Consider the following 18,559-nt stretch of genomic DNA (forward strand, 5'->3'; position numbering starts at 1 on the left):
ACACTAATTTTTAGGGTTTGTTTGTTTGCCGTAAAATTAATTACGAAATGGTTTTCTCGAAATCCGTGTTTGTTTCATGTAATTCGTTTTCGGAAAATTTTTCCGTGTTTGTTTCACGTAATCGTTTTTTCCGGAAAATGTTTTTAGTGTTTGGTTAGAGGAAAACTAGATGGTCAACGTAATTCATTTTCATGGTCAACGAATTTCCTTTGTGTTTTCTAAAAATGACTTACAGTATGATTTTCCGTAAGTCATTTTTCGAACTTTTCACTTCAAAGAATAAATACTCAAAATAATTTTATTTTATGAATTTAATATTAATAAAATATTTTAATATCATTTTCATCAAATATTAATATTAAAATATTTAAAAATATTTATTAATATTTATTATATTTTTAATATTTATAATAATATTATATTATATTTTTAATATTATAATAAAATAATCAATTATATTATAATATACAAGATATTATATTTTATTTTAATAAATATATAATAAACTTTTTATATTTTAATAATGAATAATATTATTATATATTTAATATTAATATAATAATCTAATAATATTTTAATAAAGATATTTTAAAATATACTAATTAATATTTTTAAAATATAATACAAATTACTTTAATAAATAATAATATAATTATAATATTTTATTTCACTAAAATATACCAATATAATATTTTTTATTAATAAAATTATAAAAATAACATTTAATAATAAATAAATTATTTTAATATTTTAAAATGATAACATTAAGTTTATTATAAATAATTATTCTTAAATAACACTTTCAAACATCATAAATATTTATCATATATTTTTTAAAAAACGTAATTCATTTTTTTTAGAATTCAAATTTCAATAATTTATTTTCAAAAAAAATCAATTGTAGTGAAACAAACATACTCTTATTTAACATTTCACTTACAATTACTTATTAAATTATATGTATATATATTTAACTTGAGTGTTTATTCTGATATGACAGTATGGTATAAAATATATAATTATAATTACTAGTTTTACTAAAGAAAACCACTTGTGTGAGAAAAAGCTGGCACTTTCCTTTGTAACAGCAAATGTCTCGACAAAAACTGAAAAATTCAGGTAATTTTTATGAAACATTTCTAGTGATCTTTCACCTTCTTTTTGCTTATTACAGAAGAGCATAGGGTATTTCCATATATCCTTTTTAAGATTTCACACTTCGGTTCATGTATTTTGACGTGAATCTTTTGTTTTTCTTTCTTAAATTTTTGGATGTTATATATTTTTTTTGGTATTCCAGTTTCTTTTCTTTGTTCGTATAAGAGGTTGGTGAATTTATTTTGTAATTATATTATTCATTATTTCCCTTGACTAATTGTTGGTATCTTTTAGACGTTTACTTTGCTGCTAACAAATTGAGTGTTTTATAAGATGTGGGAAGTGAATTATTTTTATCTTTTACCGTGAATTTATGGGTTATTCAGTCGTTTGTTCTTGTGATTGTCCAAAAGTTCAGAAGAGTATAGTGTATTTTCTATATTCCTTTTCAAGAATTTAACTCTTTAATTCTTGAATCCTTTCTTGCTTAATTTTTTTTGGTTGTGATTTTCTTTCCTTCGGAAGCGATGGAGTTTTGATCTTATGCTATGAAATTTATGGGGTCATTAACTTGTTTGTTATGTGTGATTCCTCCGAAGTTTTCTTTTCTATAGTTTCGACTTTAGCTAAAATGGTGGAAAAGGAAAGAAATCTGGTTTACAATTTCAAGATTTTGTGGTATTCTGGAATATTAAGACGCCAGAAACCACATTTAAAATTGATTGGCATTTGTTTTTCCTGTAAATAAGATTTGCATTATTGAGATTCACGTGTTACCTTTTGTTGTTGCCTATGTTATTGTTTTAATGAATACAATGTGAAAAGTAGGATCCGTGTTCGTTGATTTTTGATATTGGTTGCTTGCGATATTGCAAATTATATAAAATTTGTTGAAACTGCCACTTCCATTTTCATTGGTTAGTGTAATTTTGCGATGATAGTTGAGCAGATATTTGTGAAGTTGAGAGTAAGGCGCAAAGAACAGAAACATGATTCTAAAGTACATACCACTAGATGAAGGGATGATGATAATGGATGAGGCGATCATGAAGGCAAAGAAGATTATTGAAGGGAACCCCGAAACAAAGTTCTCTGGAGAAGAATACCAGAGGTTCTATGAGTATCCTTCGTTTTATTTTGGGATTTACTTCAATTAAATTAGCCTTCTTCAATATCAACATTCGCATCTTAGGATAGTGTTAAGACAAAATGTCATCCTTGACAATTTCTATAGGTGTGTTTATTCATGTGCACTTACCATACCTCTAACGAGAAAACAATGCAGCTTTACGAGAAATTCCGAAACAGCTTGGAAGAGAGCATATTTTCAACGGTGAGACAGTTGAGATTTCAACTACTTATATATCATGCTGGTTTTTCTTTAGCTTGTTTAGTTGCATTCTGAGCTCAGTTGTATTAGTTTTCTCTGGGCTTGCTTTTGTAGTGCTTGTATTCTCCGATATATGCTTCTTTATTGAAACAGCTAGGGAAGGTGTAGAACTGCTATATCAATGTACACTGAACTGTTGATAGATGTCGCATCGAGTGTGTATTTATGCCTTTTCTTTTTTGCTCTCAGGTACTGCCAAATTTAATCAATAAACAAGGTGAAAATTTGTTGAGAGAGTTCGTTGTCATATGGTCTAATTATAAGCTGATGGCGAGATGGTTATGTAGATTCTTTGAATACCTCGATCGCTTCTTTATCCCTCAACATATTGAGCTTGAGTCACTAAATGGCATCTCTTTTAGTTGTTTCAGGGAAATGGTAGGTGACAATGTTTATTCTTGAGATGCTTTGAGCTGAATTATAGGTGCTTTCTTGATGAAAATTGAAAGTTTTTTGGAGTAATTATATTCTTTTTTGGGTCTAATATAATTCTCAGGTCTTCAAGAAGTTATACTGTAGATTCATTGAGGCCGCATTAACGTTGGTAATTTCTGTGTGCTTGCATACACTAAAATCTTAGTTTCGTCAGTGGAATTTGGTTCAGTTCAGCTTTACATGCAGATCAATCAGGAGCGCGAGGGACTACCGATTGACTGTGTCCTGCTGAAGAATGTCTTGGATATCTTTGTGGAAATTAGTGACGACAGAGGGACTAACTATTATAAAGATTTTGAGCAGATCTTGCTTACAGAAATCTCTTGTTACTATTCTCGAGTGGCATCAGAGTGGCTTTTGCATGACTCATCGGCTGAATATGTTCAAAAGGTGTTTTTTCCCCTTCAAATTAAGTGCCTTTTTCTTATATTCATTTAAATTCTACTTACAATACTAACCATTACATGGTCTCTTAAACTTTCTAGGTTTTCTGGTGCTTTAATAGGGAGAAGCAAAGAGCTCATCAGTATCTACATCCTGACACAGAAACTAAAATAGTGCAGGTATAGTCAATGACTTTAAACTAAAGAATTTTTTTTTCTGCTTTTGATTGGTTGAATGGTTATATCCGGTTGTGCTTCCAATGAAATAATGACTAGTTAACGTAAGGCAGTTGCACTGGAGCTTCTGGCTGCGTTCTTGGTATCAAAATAAACTGCATGTTTGAGCTTGTTTAACAATGGTGCCAGCTACTTCTGGGTTTCAATATTTACTAATTTGGAATGCGTCCATTTTCCTTTTTGGCAATCTTATTATCATGATTCATACTTGTCATGGCAATTGCTAAGCAATAATGACAACTGAAATTATTTGAAAATTACTTGAGTAGGTTGGGGCTATCCGTTTCATAACTGGTCTTCATAAGCTAGATCTGTTATATTGAAATTCAGTTGCACAGAGAATAGGTTCTGTCACTTATATCTTCAGATATATTCCTAGAAACATCAATAATTCTATCTTCTACGGTTTCTGCAGGTTGTCAGATATCATTTGCTGGATCAAATTGCCAATAAACTGATGGAGAAAAAGCAAGCTGAGAATTCTGGCATAATGACAGATTATCAGGTGCCAATAAATCTCTGAAATGAGTAACTTTATCATTGTTGCATATGTCTGTCCTATTCTAGCGGTATTATAATGCATGTGGCTGTACATATTTGCTCCAAACCTGATTGTGGTCTTTGGCAAGGCAATCTCCAGATCATATGGTGGGCTTGGAACTGGAAGTTTTAGGGCCTTGGGGTATAATCGAATGATTTTATGAAGTTTATGTGTTCTTGGATTCTTTGACCTGCTTTTGATTGCAATATTGCTTGGTTTCAAGGAGATCCAAGCCAATCGGATGACTGAAAGTCCAATTATGCATGTTTACATTTAGTTTGCAAGATTGCTACATTCCATTTTTACTCTGTTGGTGGTGTCGTCCACGGAATTCATTCTCACTGCTCCAGAGCCCTATTAAAGGCCAAAATACCACTGGTACTTCAGGGACCAATGTGGTTCTGGCCCCAAATATGGCTCTGGTGTGGTGAGAAATGAATTACCACCAGATGGACTATGCCACGAATCTTGAACATTGCTTTGCTGAATTATCATTAAGTCAGAGAACCATGGACACCGTGCGCATAAAAAATGGAAAGAAATTATTTTTAAATGTCATTGATTTAACCATTTGAGGACATGTTCATAATTTACCCTCTGGTTGCCTGATTTTCTGCACTGATTATTGTTCTGATTCATGGCATATATGGATCTCTTGCAGGAAATATTGTCAAAATGTGCTGGCATGTCCCTTCAAGAGGGAAGTTCATCCACATCATCCGAAGAATGGCTCTCGAAGCTAATGGCAAGTTCAGCACATATATGTTAAATTCTCATTGGAAGAACTATCAAATGTTTGTACAAATAACTTTGGGAAAATATAGTTACTTATAATCGACCTAGTGCTTTTTCTTTTCTATTTTCCAAAAAGCGAAATTAAGCTTCTGCTGTTCATTAGTCGATTGTTTGAATGAAATTGAGATGTTTGTATTTTGTTTTCGCCGACTACAGATTCTCCCGGAAAATATCCAAGTGCTCTTTGCTGCTTAAACCATTTAGTTTTTTTTTTCCGAGTAAACCTGAAAAACTAACGTAGACCCCTTTTTAATCATAATCTGTGGGCATTGATGAGAATGCTATGCCAGGTTGTTGGCCGTCTCATTACTTCACACCTGAGCAAGGTTCCTCCGTACTTGTCTAGGTTTTCTCCAATTTGGCGCTTAAACTAATAGTATGCAGTTTTATAGTATGATCATGTTACATCGATAATCATCAAGAGGAGATAAGCTGATGTTTTAAAAATTATGGGAAATTGAGTAAAGATAATATATATAATTAGAAATGATATTGAGGTTCGGACTTAATTTCAAGGGGTTCAAAATTGACAAAAAGAAAATATTTAAATTTAAAAAAGAGAGAGAGAGAAGGGACTAATTTGCTCAACTTCAAAACTGATAGACCTAAAATGTAATTTAACCTAGAAAAGTTGCGGGCCAAGGCACATCCCACTTTGTGATGTAGTACCGGGCCCTGGTAATTACTATGGATAAAGTAGAAGGAAGTTGGCCAGCTTTGTTGCTGGAAACTTCCTGTGTAAACAACTTTATGACAGCATTTTTTCTCAAATACTTGTGTATTGACCTGTAAGACTTCCATATTTGCAAGCAAACAAAAATTGCTCTGGTTTCTTGGTTTAGCATCCGAAATTCTCAGATGAACCTGCTTTCATTTCCAGCTTTGTTATTTCAGTTCTATCAGTCAGTTAAAGTTCTTTTATGAGGTATTATCGTGAGTGGATCCTGTCTGTCATTTCTTCGTAATGCACGCAATGCGACGATCCTTAGTGAGAAGGATGAGGTCCAGAAAAAGCTTTCAAATGATTGTTTTTATCTTTCAGGCAAGATTTTTGCATGTTTGAAAGGGAAAAGACACGAAACAACTTCAGAAAAATTTGGAGGGGCTTTACAGAAGCCAAGTATATTTTACGAATTCACAGGCAAAGGAATCCTCTCCCAACGTATCTCTGCAACAAATGTTGAGTCAGTACTGCCATGGAAATGCAGGTTGAGAATTGCAATAGATTTAGCAAATGCAGTGACATATCTTCAGTTCTTCACGCCGCGTTCTGGAGACCTATTATCCATCTCTATGTTAAATGCTCAAGTATGTTGGATCACTACAATGTCCCCAAACTCATTAGCTTTAGACTATGCATATCTATTCCTCAAGGGCAATCACATGTGGAGGATGCTGTTATAGGGAGAATGGAGTACTTGTCTCCCGAATATGTGGCCAGCGGTTATTTAACAGAGAAGGCTGATGTTTATTGTTTTGGAATGCTTCTACTTGAGCTTTTAAGCGGACAGAGGCCGAGTTATGTTATTAGGGAACACCATGTACTGGATGCTGATGAGCAGCACCGTGTTGAAAATTTCGGTAATGTTGTGGATCCAAGAATATCGATCGAGTCGGAGCAGTTGCAGGGTTTGGCCACACTTTTCCACAGATGAACTTGCAATGATGGAGAAAAGAGGCCGTAAATGATCGAGGTGGCTAAAGAGCTCAAACGGATTCTTCAATCTTGTTAGCTTAGCCCCTTGAGGTTTTCATAGTTACTCTGTAGCTGAATAATCTTGTAAGTTGTAGTTTGTATCCATAAATATTGATCTATGATGAAAACATGGCCTGCAACTGCAAGATTCTCTAGTTCTTTAATCATATGATGAAAACATTTGTAGACGTTTGCTGGATCGATAATTCGTGCCACATCGGCCGGAGGATATTGTCGCTCTGTACATATCTGTATGTCATACGAAAAAAGAGATCAGCACAAGATTGCAACCAAGATGCTGGCAGGAGCGTTCCTGTGAAGAGTAGATATCATATTGGAAAAGCATGTTATAAGCTCTGAAGGAACTTGCTCGCTGTTTCGAGGTAATCCGGAAATCAAGTGTTTTTTTTTTGGATTACTGATACAGCCGTTCTCCGGCTCTGTTGACTTAAACAACGGCATCCTAGTGTCAGGTGTAAATTGGGGTTTATCTATGGAGTCCAAAGCTTCCACAACCCTCATAAATACATCATCGTCGTCTTTCGTAGATGACATAGCCTGAATGACGGTGCATGATAAGGGTCATTAAACCATAAGCTCAGAATTTCAAGTAAATATATACACAAGGAAGAAAAGACACTTGTACCTTAATAGCGGCATCCACCATGGTATGCACTATGCTGCTATCACACTGAGCATGCAGTTCAGTCTAATCTACATCTAGCATGAAAAATACCAAGAAAATAGTGGAATAACCTTTTTGACCAGAGAAGGGTTCAACTCAGGCATAACTCGTATATCAGCTCCCCTCCCCTGGATCTGCACAAGGCCAACCTCACCATGGCTAATCTTGTGACGACATTGCTAGATCATTTTTGTTAGTTTTCGAGGCACAAAATTAATTCGCATTAGACACAAGTGTTCTTCTTGAAGAATATTAACGAGGATGTGCTTTGTAAGCGTAAGTGCTTCGTCTTCATTTGTTTAGCGTTCTTTGAATCATGTTTGGCCGTTTTTACGTGAGAATGTCAATTGATATGTAGGAGATGGTCTGAGTATTCTGTTTGATATGATCAATGGATCTCATGTATCCCTCCTCGAACGCTTATACAGAAAGTCATGTAGATCTTACAATACTGAAGTAACTTTCACTTACGATTCATCGTATTCTACGCCTGGATGTTGTTCAATCCTTTTATATTTCGTTTATTGTAAAAAATTAATAAGAAAATATTATAATCCTAACAATAAAAATTAAAAAAGGAAAAAGTTAGTTATACCCTATTTGTTCCATAACTGGTAAGACTCATTTAAGAGTGGACGTAACTAAGAATTTGTTTGATAATTCATTTAAAAATTAACTCCTTGGAAAATAATTATTGTAGTAAATTAATATTTGAAATATGTTTGATAATTTAAAATTAAAATTATTTGTTAAAATATTTTTGAATAAAAAATTACAAAAATATTAAGTAGACGACTTGTTTATTACTTAATGTATAATATTTTCAACCCTCTTTATTTTTTTTTATTTCTTTTAATTATATTATTCTTTAAAATTTACATTTATCGAATAATTTAATTATATTTAATATTTAATATTTAATTATAAATAAAATATAAAACTAATTTATAATTTAAATTCAATGTTTATTTGTTTAATATTTACTTTTTTCAATTTTTTTATCACTTAATTTTTTAATTTATCAGACAACCTCTAATTAATCAAAGTTCTTACAATATTATATAGACACGAGATATCTATAAAATTTTACAAGTTGTAGTAATAACAAACATTTATTTGAAACATGCTGTTTTGGTCTAATGACAAATAGGAATTCAAATTACAAGGTTAACAATGTAGTCTGTGTGTGGACATGTGAGTTTGTAAAAAAAACAACAAGAACATTAATTTGTTTACAAACGGTAATACGGTTTGAAACACTGTTTGGAATTCCCTTGCCTGTAAGTCCACCTTCAATGGTTGGATACAACAACGTGTACGGAACATTGACTGGACCGACACGGTTCTTCCATAGCTTATTGTTGTTCATCTCTACAATCCGTTCCTCTATCCTTGAAAGCCATTCTCCGAATTCATCGAAAGCTGCAAACGGTGTTTCGTCTGATGTCCATTCGGTACTGTCCCTTTGCCCCGGATAAAACTCATCTGATGAATGCCTTGACAGGATTTCTATCAAGGAGATTCCAAGGAGCGTCTGCAGTTGAGCAGTTATGGTCTTCAAGAACGCCTTGTTGGGATTCGACTTGAGTTCCGCATACTCCGGAGTTCCTTCTTCGGGCATGAACTGGCGGCTTATAGTTGGACGATTTGGGAGGTAGCCTGCATAAGGATATTGGCTGAAGTTACCGCGGCATGGAGAGCCGAAACTATCCATATGATAGTGGTGCAAGAATCGATCAGCTCTTGTCGAGTCTGCATTTTAGGCCACCATGGCTCGTCTTTCTTGTCGCCATGCCCCTTCTCTCGGAGTTCTTTCCACCAGGCTTGAAGCTCGGGGTCTTGTCCAACCATTTTATCGGTCTTGTTGTAGAACGAACAATAATCCGTCACCCATTTTTCAATTGCGAACCAAATCTCCAGTCCATCAACAGCATACGGATAGTCTTTTATCAGCAGGCGAAGATCATTTGGTGAACTATTATCATCAACTGCAACTCCTCTGAATAGGGAAGATGAAAACATGTTACTTCCATAGTCAAAATGCTCTATAGACTCGTATTCGAGTTAAATGTACCTCTTCTTGAGTTCTCTAGGAAGTGCCTGGTCAACCAAATTCCAGCTCTTATAAATCAGTGATGACATTTCCATTGCATATTTTCCAGGTTAATTCCAGGACTCCACCTCCATTGATCAAAACCTGCCTAGCGAATGCATTGATGTTCATCGTGTCGCGGAAGTGAGGATGGAGAAGTTTATAAATTGGATGAACTGCACTCAGCTGTCGAGTGTTCAACCTGTAAACAAATTTAAAACACCATAAACATAAGCCCTTTTCGTAAAATCGAAGCTTAACCGATATATAACCACTACTTTATATATCCATACCAATGGCTTATGAGTTGATGAACACCAGAGTCATTTACAGCAACGTAAGCTTTAGCCAACTGCCATATTGAGCCTTCAACTCCATGTTCTGCAGGTGTGTAAACCTTGCTAGAAGCACCGAGTTGATCCCTGCTCGGATGTGGCAAACTCAATTCAATCGCCAGTGGCTTCAAAGTCCCATCATTACGTAAAAACAAGATGGTTCGAGAAGCGTAAGTCTTGGTGGTCGTAGAATTTATCCTCCGCAGATACGGCATAAGTGAATCATGATGATCCAATATGAATAACCTGTTGGTTGTCAGTGCTTCTTCTATGGTAAGTCCCTCTAGGTTGTGCTCAATGTGTTCCTTGGTTATGGCACTGTTTTGGTTGTCGTAAACTTTAGGATTTAGCTTGCTTGTTGGAGGAAATTCCTGAAATCGAAAAAAAATGTACAAAATTAGTAAATTTTGAGAGTTTAATAGATTTGCAGATAAAAAATGAGACTTGAAAGTTTGGTGCTTAAAGCTACTTCAAGAAGACGAATCATAACAGGGTTAACTCCGGCAAGCATTTCTCTGGCGAATTCTTCGTCAGTTCTCCATGCAGTCTAACTGTCTGCACAAGTTCATTAAAAATATCAAAGTAAGTGATAATGAACATCAAGTAATAAGTCTTAAGAGAGACATTGAACACGTTTAAAGGTGGCAATGGGGCAGGGCTGGACTGAACCGATTTTTGATATTTAACTCTTAAATTAGCAATAAATCGAATGCAAACCTTGGATCACTTGAGGCACAGGAAATTTCAAAAGTTGTGCCCCATCAGTCCGGAAAATTTCTTTGAGCATCTCCAAGGGGATGTTGTTGATGATATTATCAAGCAAAGGTCCAGAAGGAAGCTTAACTCCACCATAGTAGAGCTTAAGAACATCCTCGAATGAATCGAATTCGTTGTGAGTTTTATCGGTTAGATCTTGAAGCTCTGGTATAATGAATTGAACAATAGATTTCAGTGCATAAGCAAGAAAATACGACATCTTCAAGTGTCCGAATCGTTCGTCCCTTGGGACATATATGTTTGAGCTCATCAAAAGTGGTATCCTGCTCTCAGTCCTGTGATCTGTTCAATTATTGCAGCAACCTTGTCACAATCAATACATTGTCTGTTTTGATCTGAAAAATCCAACTGTATGTATATATAGTAACGGATCCTCACCTGTTCTAGATGGTGGTCTGCCTATTCTTCCTCTACGAGGATACGGGTACTAAACGGATCCGTCGAGAACCGGGTGGGCGTATTCGGGCCCTTGTCGGGGTTCCCGAGATCATTGTTATAAGCATAGTCATAGACACGATCCCATTCTTGAAGCTCTCCTTGGCCATTGCCTCTCAAGGCCTTCATCTCTTCTTCTCTGTATTTACGTAGTGATTCCGGCATCTCATGCGGAAGATACGTCTAAAGAAAAATAAAATCAAACATTTTAAAATTTAAACTATGGTTTCAACAAAGAAACACACTGAAATTCTTCGGAGAAGATACCTTGTTAGTGAAGAAAACTCTAGGTTTTTGATATCTCTTGTCGGGATAAACCCAAGAATTGCAGACAAAGTGAATCCGACCATGTCCAGGAACATGTTCCACGGTAACAGTCTTGAGATAGAATTCACTGTGGTGATGGTTTTTAATCAGAACAGGTCCGGGTTTTCCGATTTCTTCATCAAAATCAAAGTTATCACTGAATTTAGATTCCCCGCCGGCCACGGCGGAAGTTTCTGTAGAGTTCCAGTCCTCCAAATATGCTGGTTCCCCCGGCTTTCCTTGCATTCCATTAGCTACAAAAACAGAAAAAAAAATTAAAACACCAACTATAGATAATTTTTTCGAATAATATATATATATATATATATATATATATATATCGAAATTTGTAAAAGAAAATTAAATTATAAAAAATAAGTTTTGTTAATTGTGTGAAAATACTTTTCGACAGCATAATTTCTATAATTAATTCATTAGATAAATCCCTTATATATTATAGTATTAAAAAGAAAGAATTCTTAACCTTACTGATCAAAAGTACATTTAATAAAAGAATGTAATATATGTATGCATGTATGCATTTTTTACTTGGTAACCAAAAACGACTATAAATTATTAGGAATGTCAGTCTTTTGTTTTGGCTTTAATTTTAAAAATTTAAATACTCATGCTTTTCACTAATTAGTGGTGAAAACAAAAATCGTAGTAACAAATTCACAATAGAAACAACGGATAAAAAAAACAAAAGATTTTAAACAAAACCCGAAGATTTTAAACAGATCCACCTTGAAATGACCGACGTAGAAAACAAGTCGACAAGCTCCACGTGGCGCCTATTAAGTGCCGACATTGTCTTGTTTCAAACGCGGTGATAGAAACTCTCAATATCCTCTCACTTCACTTAATTCTCTCCAAACACAGTTGTCTTCCAAAACTCAGCAATGCCGGAGGGTGGAGAGAAGACCTTGCTTGACTCGGGATGGCTCGCCTCGAGATCCACCGAGGTTCAACTCACTGGGACTCAGCTCACCACCACTCATCCCCCCACTGGCCCAACCTCTCCTTGGATGGAAGCTGTCGTTCCCGGAACGTAATAAACCTCCAATTTCTGCATATTTAGCGGTCAAATTTGTTTTGATTTTGTATATATGCGGGAAAGTAATTTTGCATTTTATAGCAACCGAATTCGTTTTAGATTTGTTTAAATGAATGCCTAGAGTTTTGCTGGATTGGCTTGAGTTTTCTCTGGTTTTAATTTGGAAAAATAATTATTTGTTTGATGATATGAAATGAAAAGATTTGATTGAGATTGAATTGATGAGAAAATTGCTAGTTACATATCATTTACTTTTGAGGAAAAAAAGGAAGCGTTATTAAAAAATTGATAATAAATCAAATTTCATATTTAGGTTCAGTTTAATTGTTAGTTTTTCCTAGTTTTTTCAAGTCATTGAAAACAAGCAGTAGTAATATTTTTGAATAAACTGCAAATTAAAGTTTTGTTGATATAACGACATAACTGTAACTTTTCTTTTTCAGTTTATAACAATTTAGGAATGTAAAGGACTAGAGTTTCTTAATCCTTTTAATTATTCTCATTGTTCCGGGTTGAAATTAACTGTAATATTTTAAAAATTGGACTCAAAATGTTGGTTTTAGCTAAATGATTGAATATTTGGTGATTTTATCTGCTTCTAGGGACCTACATTGCAAAACTGATGTTGCTCCTCATGACAAATATTATAGCGTAGTTTGAATATATGGTCAGTTGTCTCGGTGGAGGTAGCATTTGATTTCTCAACTTAATGGTTTGGATTATTTTTTCTTGATGGACAGTGTTCTGGCAACTCTAGTAAAAAACAAAGTTGTTGGTGACCCGTTTTATGGTTTGGAGAACGAGACGATCCTTGATATAGCTGATTCTGGAAGGGAGTACTACACATTCTGGTTTTTCACAAAATTCCAGTGTAAGCTGGTATGGAATGTTTTTATGTGAAATCTGTGAGGTTAAATATGAGTTGAAAACAATAAAATTTTGGTTTTGGTTTGTATTCCATGTAGATGCTTAATTGATCTGAACTGTATAACCTAAATCTTGAAAATCTTATATCCGACTAACAAATTCTGTTTCTTTTACTTCATATTTTGCAGTCAGGAAATCAGCATTTAGATCTGAATTTCCGTGCTATCAATTACTCTGCAGAGGTCTACTTAAATGGGCACAAGAAGGTCCTTCCTAAAGGGATGTTTCGAAGACATTCCCTTGATGTCACTGATATCCTAAATCCTGATGGTTCAAACTTGATGGCTGTTCTTGTTCACCCACCAGACCACCCTGGGAGCATTCCCCCTCAAGGTGGGCAAGGTGGGGATCATGAGGTACACATCTTTGTTCAAAAGATCCTCATTAAGTTGTTTGATCTCATTCAACGTTGTTTGAGGTTAAATCTTAGTTATTTAATTAATGTGAGCAAAAGCTGCAACCTAATGGCTAACACCCTTTCTTCTCATCTTAGATTGGGAAAGATGTTGCCACACAATATGTTGAGGGTTGGGATTGGATAGCTCCAGTGAGGTGAGTATTTTGTAACTTTGAAACTTCAGAGTATTGTTTTGTTTGTTTGTTTGTTTGTTTTTCCCCTGGTATTTGATTTTCTGATGAATAATGCGACTTAGTGTACAGTAACTGTTCCTGTCTCTATATAATGTCATTGCAAGATTTGTACGTTCCTTATAGGTTCTTCGACCAACTTCTCTCAATATTTAGAGTTTCATTTGTGTAGCTCTTGTGATAATGGATGTACCTTGAACATACAAGTGCATACTGTCATTTGTATGCTAAATATCAATATATTGAGTAGACTGGTTTTATGAGCTAAAGGTTTATGCACCAGTTAAATGGATATGAAATAATGCAGATATGGTTATAAAAAAATGCTTGGAGGTACATCGAGAGGAGCACCAGGGGATTAAACACGTTTATAGTAGATAGATTATTGTGCATAGGAGCAAAATCTTGGTTGTACATGGAAAAAACAATGCAGTTCTACTAGTATATGGAGATTAACCAGTGTAATTATTTTGCATTTTTTGCTGTTGTATTATCTTTCATCTAATCTTCTATCTGTCAGAATTTTTTGAATTGTCAACTAGCATCCCATCCCTGTTTTCTGAAGAAGTAAAAAACATGATATCTTAATATCTGATCTCTACTTGTCTCAGGGATAGGAACACTGGTATCTGGGATGAAGTCTCAATATCTGTTACTGGGGTAAGATTTATGCATAAGGCTTAAACTTCATTGTGCTATGTTTTTATCTCGTGTTAGTCTTGATTGTTGAGTATACATAATTCTCCACAATGCCATAAATGCTTTTCCTTTTTATTGCTTCTAGTTTCTCCCTGATTTATAGAGACTTTTCCATATAATATGTTCGAGTTTATTCTTGGTACCTACATTTGTATATATGTTATCTGGTAAACATGCATTTTATTCCTAAATATCAGTTGTTGATGGTGATCTTATGTTTTCGCTCTCGTTTTTTTATGATACTTCATAATTAATTTAAATGCCATTTTTTGATTCATTTGCTTTGGATGCAGCCAGTAAAAATAATTGATCCACACTTAGTTTCGTCATTTTTTGACCGTTACACAAGGGTATATTTGCATGCAACAATTGAATTGGAAAATAGAAGTGCTTGGGTTGCTGAATGTTCTTTAAATATTCAAGTGACAACAGAACTTGAAGGAAATGTTTGCTTAATGGAACATCTTCAGACTCAGCATGTTTCGATCCCTTCTGGAGCGCGTATTCAGTATACATTTCCTCAGGTCAGTGTTGGTATCGTTCTTATTTATTTTTATACGTGTTTGTTGCATCCTTGGTTGCATTACAAATTAGTTATTTGTCTTAGATGAATAGTTGCCTTTCCCCTTTTTGATTGTTTATTTGTGTTTATGAGTTTTTGCATTTTGATATAGAGTAGAACACATTTGAGAGAATTCGGAGCAAGATTTGACTAAATTGGATCTCTTTGAGAAAAATTCAACTTTCCTTTTTATTTTTTCATTAAGAAAATCAATTATAATTTAGAGCACATTAATGGTACTTCCTTTGAAATAGCATTCTTTCTTTCTTTCTCTGCAACCTGAAATTGGATACCTGTAGTTATGTGTTCAAAGCATCCATTTATTGAAAGGTGCCATTTAAATTTGCTTGCCTTGTTAAAAATGCTTATGCCGTCTATTGCAGCTTTTCTTCTACAAGCCCAACCTATGGTGGCCCAACGGCATGGGAAAGCAATCTATGTATAATGTCAGTATTACTGTTGATGTGAAGGGACATGGAGAGTCTGATTCATGGACCCAGCTATTTGGTCTTCGCAAAATTGAATCTCATATTGATACTGCTACTGGAGGGAGGTATGCTTCAGAAACGAATTTTGACAAATATTAAAGCATTGCGTCTAGAATTTCTATAATCTGTTTCATTTCGGCATCCTTTAACAGGTTATTCAAGGTGAATGGACAGCCTATTTTTATCCGTGGTGGTAACTGGATATTGTCAGATTGTTTGCTACGGCTTTCTAAGGAGCGTTACAAAACAGACATAAAATTTCACGCTGATATGAATCTGAACATGATTCGTTGTTGGGGTGGTGGGTTGGCCGAGAGACCAGAATTTTATCATTATTGTGATATTTATGGTTTGCTGGTAAAGCTCTACTCTGTATCTCTGTATATGCCTATGTTTATGCACATTTTATGGATGCTTGCTACTTGCAAGGGCTATCGTACGTGTAATTTTGTGCATGCGTAATTTCATTAAAGCCAACTAAAGTTTGATGGATAGAATAGAAGGATAAGAGTCAAGCATGTATAAGATTGTGAAGGTTATAAAGAATTAGGAATTGTTTGGAACGATGAGCTGCTCATTTATGAAATTGAAAATTCTTCTTAAAGGAAGTGAAACTAAGGAATGCGGTTAGTTTCGGTAGCTGGGTTTATGCAATCTTGTGTGCATGATTAACTTGGAAGTAACCAATGTAAAAATGTTGTAGGTATGGCAGGAGTTTTGGATTACTGGTGATGTAGATGGAAGAGGTGTCCCAGTATCAAACCCAAATGGCCCACTTGACCATGGTCTTTTCATGCTATGTGCCAGAGATACTATCAAGCTTTTAAGGAATCATCCTAGTCTTGCTCTCTGGGTCGGGGGAAACGAACAGGTTCCACCAGCTGATATCAACACAGCTTTAAAGAATGACCTGAAACTGCATCCATTTTTTGAGACCCATGGTGAAAACATAATGTCCGTGGAAGAGTTGTCAGCGTTCAAGGACCCTAGTCAATATTTGGATGGAACGCGTGTTTACATCCAAGGATCCATGTGGGATGGCTTTGCTAATGGAAAGGGTGACTTTACTGATGGCCCTTATCAAATCCAGAATCCTGAAGACTTCTTTAAGGATAACTTTTACAAATATGGTTTCAACCCTGAGGTTGGTTCTGTAGGAATTCCGGTTGCAGCTACTATCAGAGCAACCATGCCTCCTGAAGGGTGGCAACTTCCATTGTTTAAGAAGCTTCCCAATGGTTACACGGAAGAAGTTCCAAATCCCATTTGGGAATACCATAAGTATCTTCCTTACTCAAAACCCGGGACGGTTCACGACCAGATCGAACTGTATGGAACCCCAAAGGATCTCGATGATTTTTGCTTGAAGGTATTAAACGAAAACCATTTGCCTTTTATGGGGAATGCATTTGTTCTTCTCTTTGATTTTAAAACCAACTTTTTTGCGTGTTCATCTCAGGCTCAACTTGCTAACTACATTCAGTATAGAGCTTTATTAGAGGGTTGGTCTTCCCGTATGTGGAGCAAATACACTGGAGTTTTGATTTGGAAGACACAGAATCCGTGGACAGGTCTTCGAGGTCAATTTTATGATCATCTCTTAGACCAGACAGCCGGCTTTTATGGTTGTCGCTGCGCTGCAGAGCCGATTCATGTTCAGCTCAATCTTGCTACATATTTTATAGAGGTAAGTACTCAAAAGAATTAAATGCTACAACTGATATGGTCGTAACTAATTATGAAATCAGCAATTCACTGGAAAGTTTTTGTTTTCCTCTTCTTTTTTTCATGTGCAGGTTGTCAATACTATGGCGGAGGAACTGTCGAATGTCGCCATAGAAGCATCAGTGTGGGATCTTGAAGGAGCTTGTCCCTATTACAAAGTTTTTGATAAGCTTTCTTTGCCACCAAAGAAAGTCGTTTCCGTTAGTGAGATAAAGTATCCGAAGTCGAAAAACCGGAAGCCAGTGTTCTTTCTGCTCCTCAAACTATACCATGTTTTGGACTACAGCATTATATCCCGAAACTTTTACTGGTTGCATCTCCCTGGTGAAGATTACAAGCTGCTGGAACCATACAGGAACAAGAGAATACCTCTTAAGATAACGTCAAAGACATTCATCAAAGGCTCAACATACGAGATCAAAATGAATGTGCTGAACAAATCGAAGAAACCTGACCCAAAATCTTTAACCTACAAGAACAATTTTGCTGTCAGAGACGATAATGGCGACTTCGATATGACATCACTTGAACCTATAACCAACATCGGAACCGGCCCGAATCAGACGGCAGGTTTGTTTCAGAGACTTTACAGGCGATTCTCAAAGGAAACTAATGGTTTAAAAGTTGCAGAGACAAACGGAAACGATGCCGGAGTTGCTTTCTTCCTTCATTTCTCGGTTCATGCTTCAAAGATAGATCATAAGGAAGGAGAAGATAGTCGAATACTTCCGGTTCATTATTCAGATAACTATTTTTCATTAGTGCCTGGTGAAGAGATGTCAGTTAAGATCTCATTCAAGGTACCTTCAGGTGTCAGTCCGAGAGTAACGCTTAAAGGCTGGAATTACCACCATGGAGTGCACACTGTTCTTTAACTGGTTTTTTAGATCGTTCGTGCTGTCGAGAATTCTGGTCGCACGGTGTCGCAAATTTGGTGAAACAACGCTTTTCTATATCGTCACACCTAAAATTCTCTTTTATGTTGATCTACGTATTTATTACATATTGATGCACGAAAATATAATAAGATATTGATATGCGTAATATTTATTTTGTTGGACAGGAATTTTTATAATTTCTAGTTGCCTGCATAATTAAATATTGTAGCCAAAAGTCCAAACGAGAAACCTATGGTCGTATGTTTTTTGGGATTTGAATAAAAGTATTTAAAAGTCATTTAATAATTATTAAAATAAATTTAAATTGTTTTTTATTAATTTAAGTTAACTATAAGGTAATATCTTTTCGGAATTTACTACGAACAAGAACATGTAATCTCTAGTTTAATTGCTCATTTAATGGGATTTT

The 18,559-nt window shown here is 35.2% G+C and overlaps 3 protein-coding genes and 1 pseudogene across 5 annotated transcripts; 3 read left to right on the top strand and 1 right to left on the bottom strand.

Moving 5' to 3' along the window:
* The first annotated feature begins 1,050 nt into the window (after positions 1-1,050).
* Positions 1,051-5,135, top strand: LOC120124233 (cullin-1-like). 2 transcript variants are annotated; one of them, XM_039142942.1, is made up of 9 exons: positions 1,051-1,119; positions 2,048-2,218; positions 2,333-2,431; positions 2,678-2,866; positions 2,985-3,032; positions 3,110-3,313; positions 3,409-3,486; positions 3,959-4,048; positions 4,746-5,135. In XM_039142942.1, exons 3-9 carry the CDS (start codon positions 2,345-2,347, stop codon positions 4,851-4,853), a joined length of 804 nt encoding a protein of 267 aa, XP_038998873.1. In that variant the 5' UTR covers positions 1,051-1,119; positions 2,048-2,218; positions 2,333-2,344; the 3' UTR covers positions 4,854-5,135. The 2 variants fall into 2 exon arrangements, with proteins under 2 accessions (XP_038998873.1, XP_038998878.1); XM_039142947.1 differs by having other exon boundaries at positions 1,068-1,119; positions 2,040-2,218.
* An 860-nt stretch (positions 5,136-5,995) lies between these two features.
* LOC120124182 (receptor-like serine/threonine-protein kinase At3g01300) lies at positions 5,996-6,576 on the top strand. The gene has a single exon (XM_039142909.1). It carries the CDS (start codon positions 6,076-6,078, stop codon positions 6,532-6,534), a length of 459 nt encoding a protein of 152 aa, XP_038998840.1. The 5' UTR covers positions 5,996-6,075; the 3' UTR covers positions 6,535-6,576.
* Positions 6,577-8,419: 1,843 nt separating this feature from the next.
* Positions 8,420-11,514, bottom strand: LOC120124211 (annotated as a pseudogene).
* A 528-nt stretch (positions 11,515-12,042) lies between these two features.
* Positions 12,043-18,311, top strand: LOC120124249 (mannosylglycoprotein endo-beta-mannosidase). Of its 2 annotated transcripts, XM_039142951.1 has the most exons (11): positions 12,043-12,256; positions 13,003-13,141; positions 13,318-13,545; positions 13,683-13,741; positions 14,389-14,437; positions 14,770-15,000; positions 15,422-15,591; positions 15,679-15,883; positions 16,230-16,895; positions 16,986-17,213; positions 17,323-18,311. In XM_039142951.1, exons 1-11 carry the CDS (start codon positions 12,108-12,110, stop codon positions 18,124-18,126), a joined length of 2,928 nt encoding a protein of 975 aa, XP_038998882.1. In that variant the 5' UTR covers positions 12,043-12,107; the 3' UTR covers positions 18,127-18,311. The 2 variants fall into 2 exon arrangements, with proteins under 2 accessions (XP_038998882.1, XP_038998887.1); XM_039142956.1 differs by lacking the exon at positions 12,043-12,256 and having other exon boundaries at positions 13,000-13,133.
* The last annotated feature ends 248 nt before the right edge of the window (positions 18,312-18,559 follow it).

The sequence above is a fragment of the Hibiscus syriacus genome, unplaced genomic scaffold, assembly GCF_006381635.1.
Source record: "Hibiscus syriacus cultivar Baekdansim isolate YM2019G1 unplaced genomic scaffold, ASM638163v2 tig00001291_pilon, whole genome shotgun sequence".
Lineage (NCBI taxonomy): Eukaryota > Viridiplantae > Streptophyta > Magnoliopsida > Malvales > Malvaceae > Hibiscus > Hibiscus syriacus.

What these genes read in the sequence shown, in the direction of transcription:
- LOC120124233 (XM_039142942.1), top strand. Translation starts at nt 2,345, where the DNA reads ATGTGCACTTACCATACCTCTAACGAGAAAACAATGCAGCTTTACGAG. An exon ending in TTGAGGCCGCATTAACGTTG is followed by an intron (nt 3,033 to 3,109) that starts GTAATTTCTGTG and finishes CTTTACATGCAG; the next exon opens with ATCAATCAGGAGCGCGAGGG. An exon ending in GCATAATGACAGATTATCAG is followed by an intron (nt 4,049 to 4,745) that starts GTGCCAATAAAT and finishes GATCTCTTGCAG; the next exon opens with GAAATATTGTCAAAATGTGC.
- LOC120124182 (XM_039142909.1), top strand. Translation starts at nt 6,076, where the DNA reads ATGGAAATGCAGGTTGAGAATTGCAATAGATTTAGCAAATGCAGTGAC.
- LOC120124249 (XM_039142951.1), top strand. Translation starts at nt 12,108, where the DNA reads ATGCCGGAGGGTGGAGAGAAGACCTTGCTTGACTCGGGATGGCTCGCC. An exon ending in GAAGCTGTCGTTCCCGGAAC is followed by an intron (nt 12,257 to 13,002) that starts GTAATAAACCTC and finishes CTTGATGGACAG; the next exon opens with TGTTCTGGCAACTCTAGTAA. An exon ending in GATTGGATAGCTCCAGTGAG is followed by an intron (nt 13,742 to 14,388) that starts GTGAGTATTTTG and finishes TACTTGTCTCAG; the next exon opens with GGATAGGAACACTGGTATCT.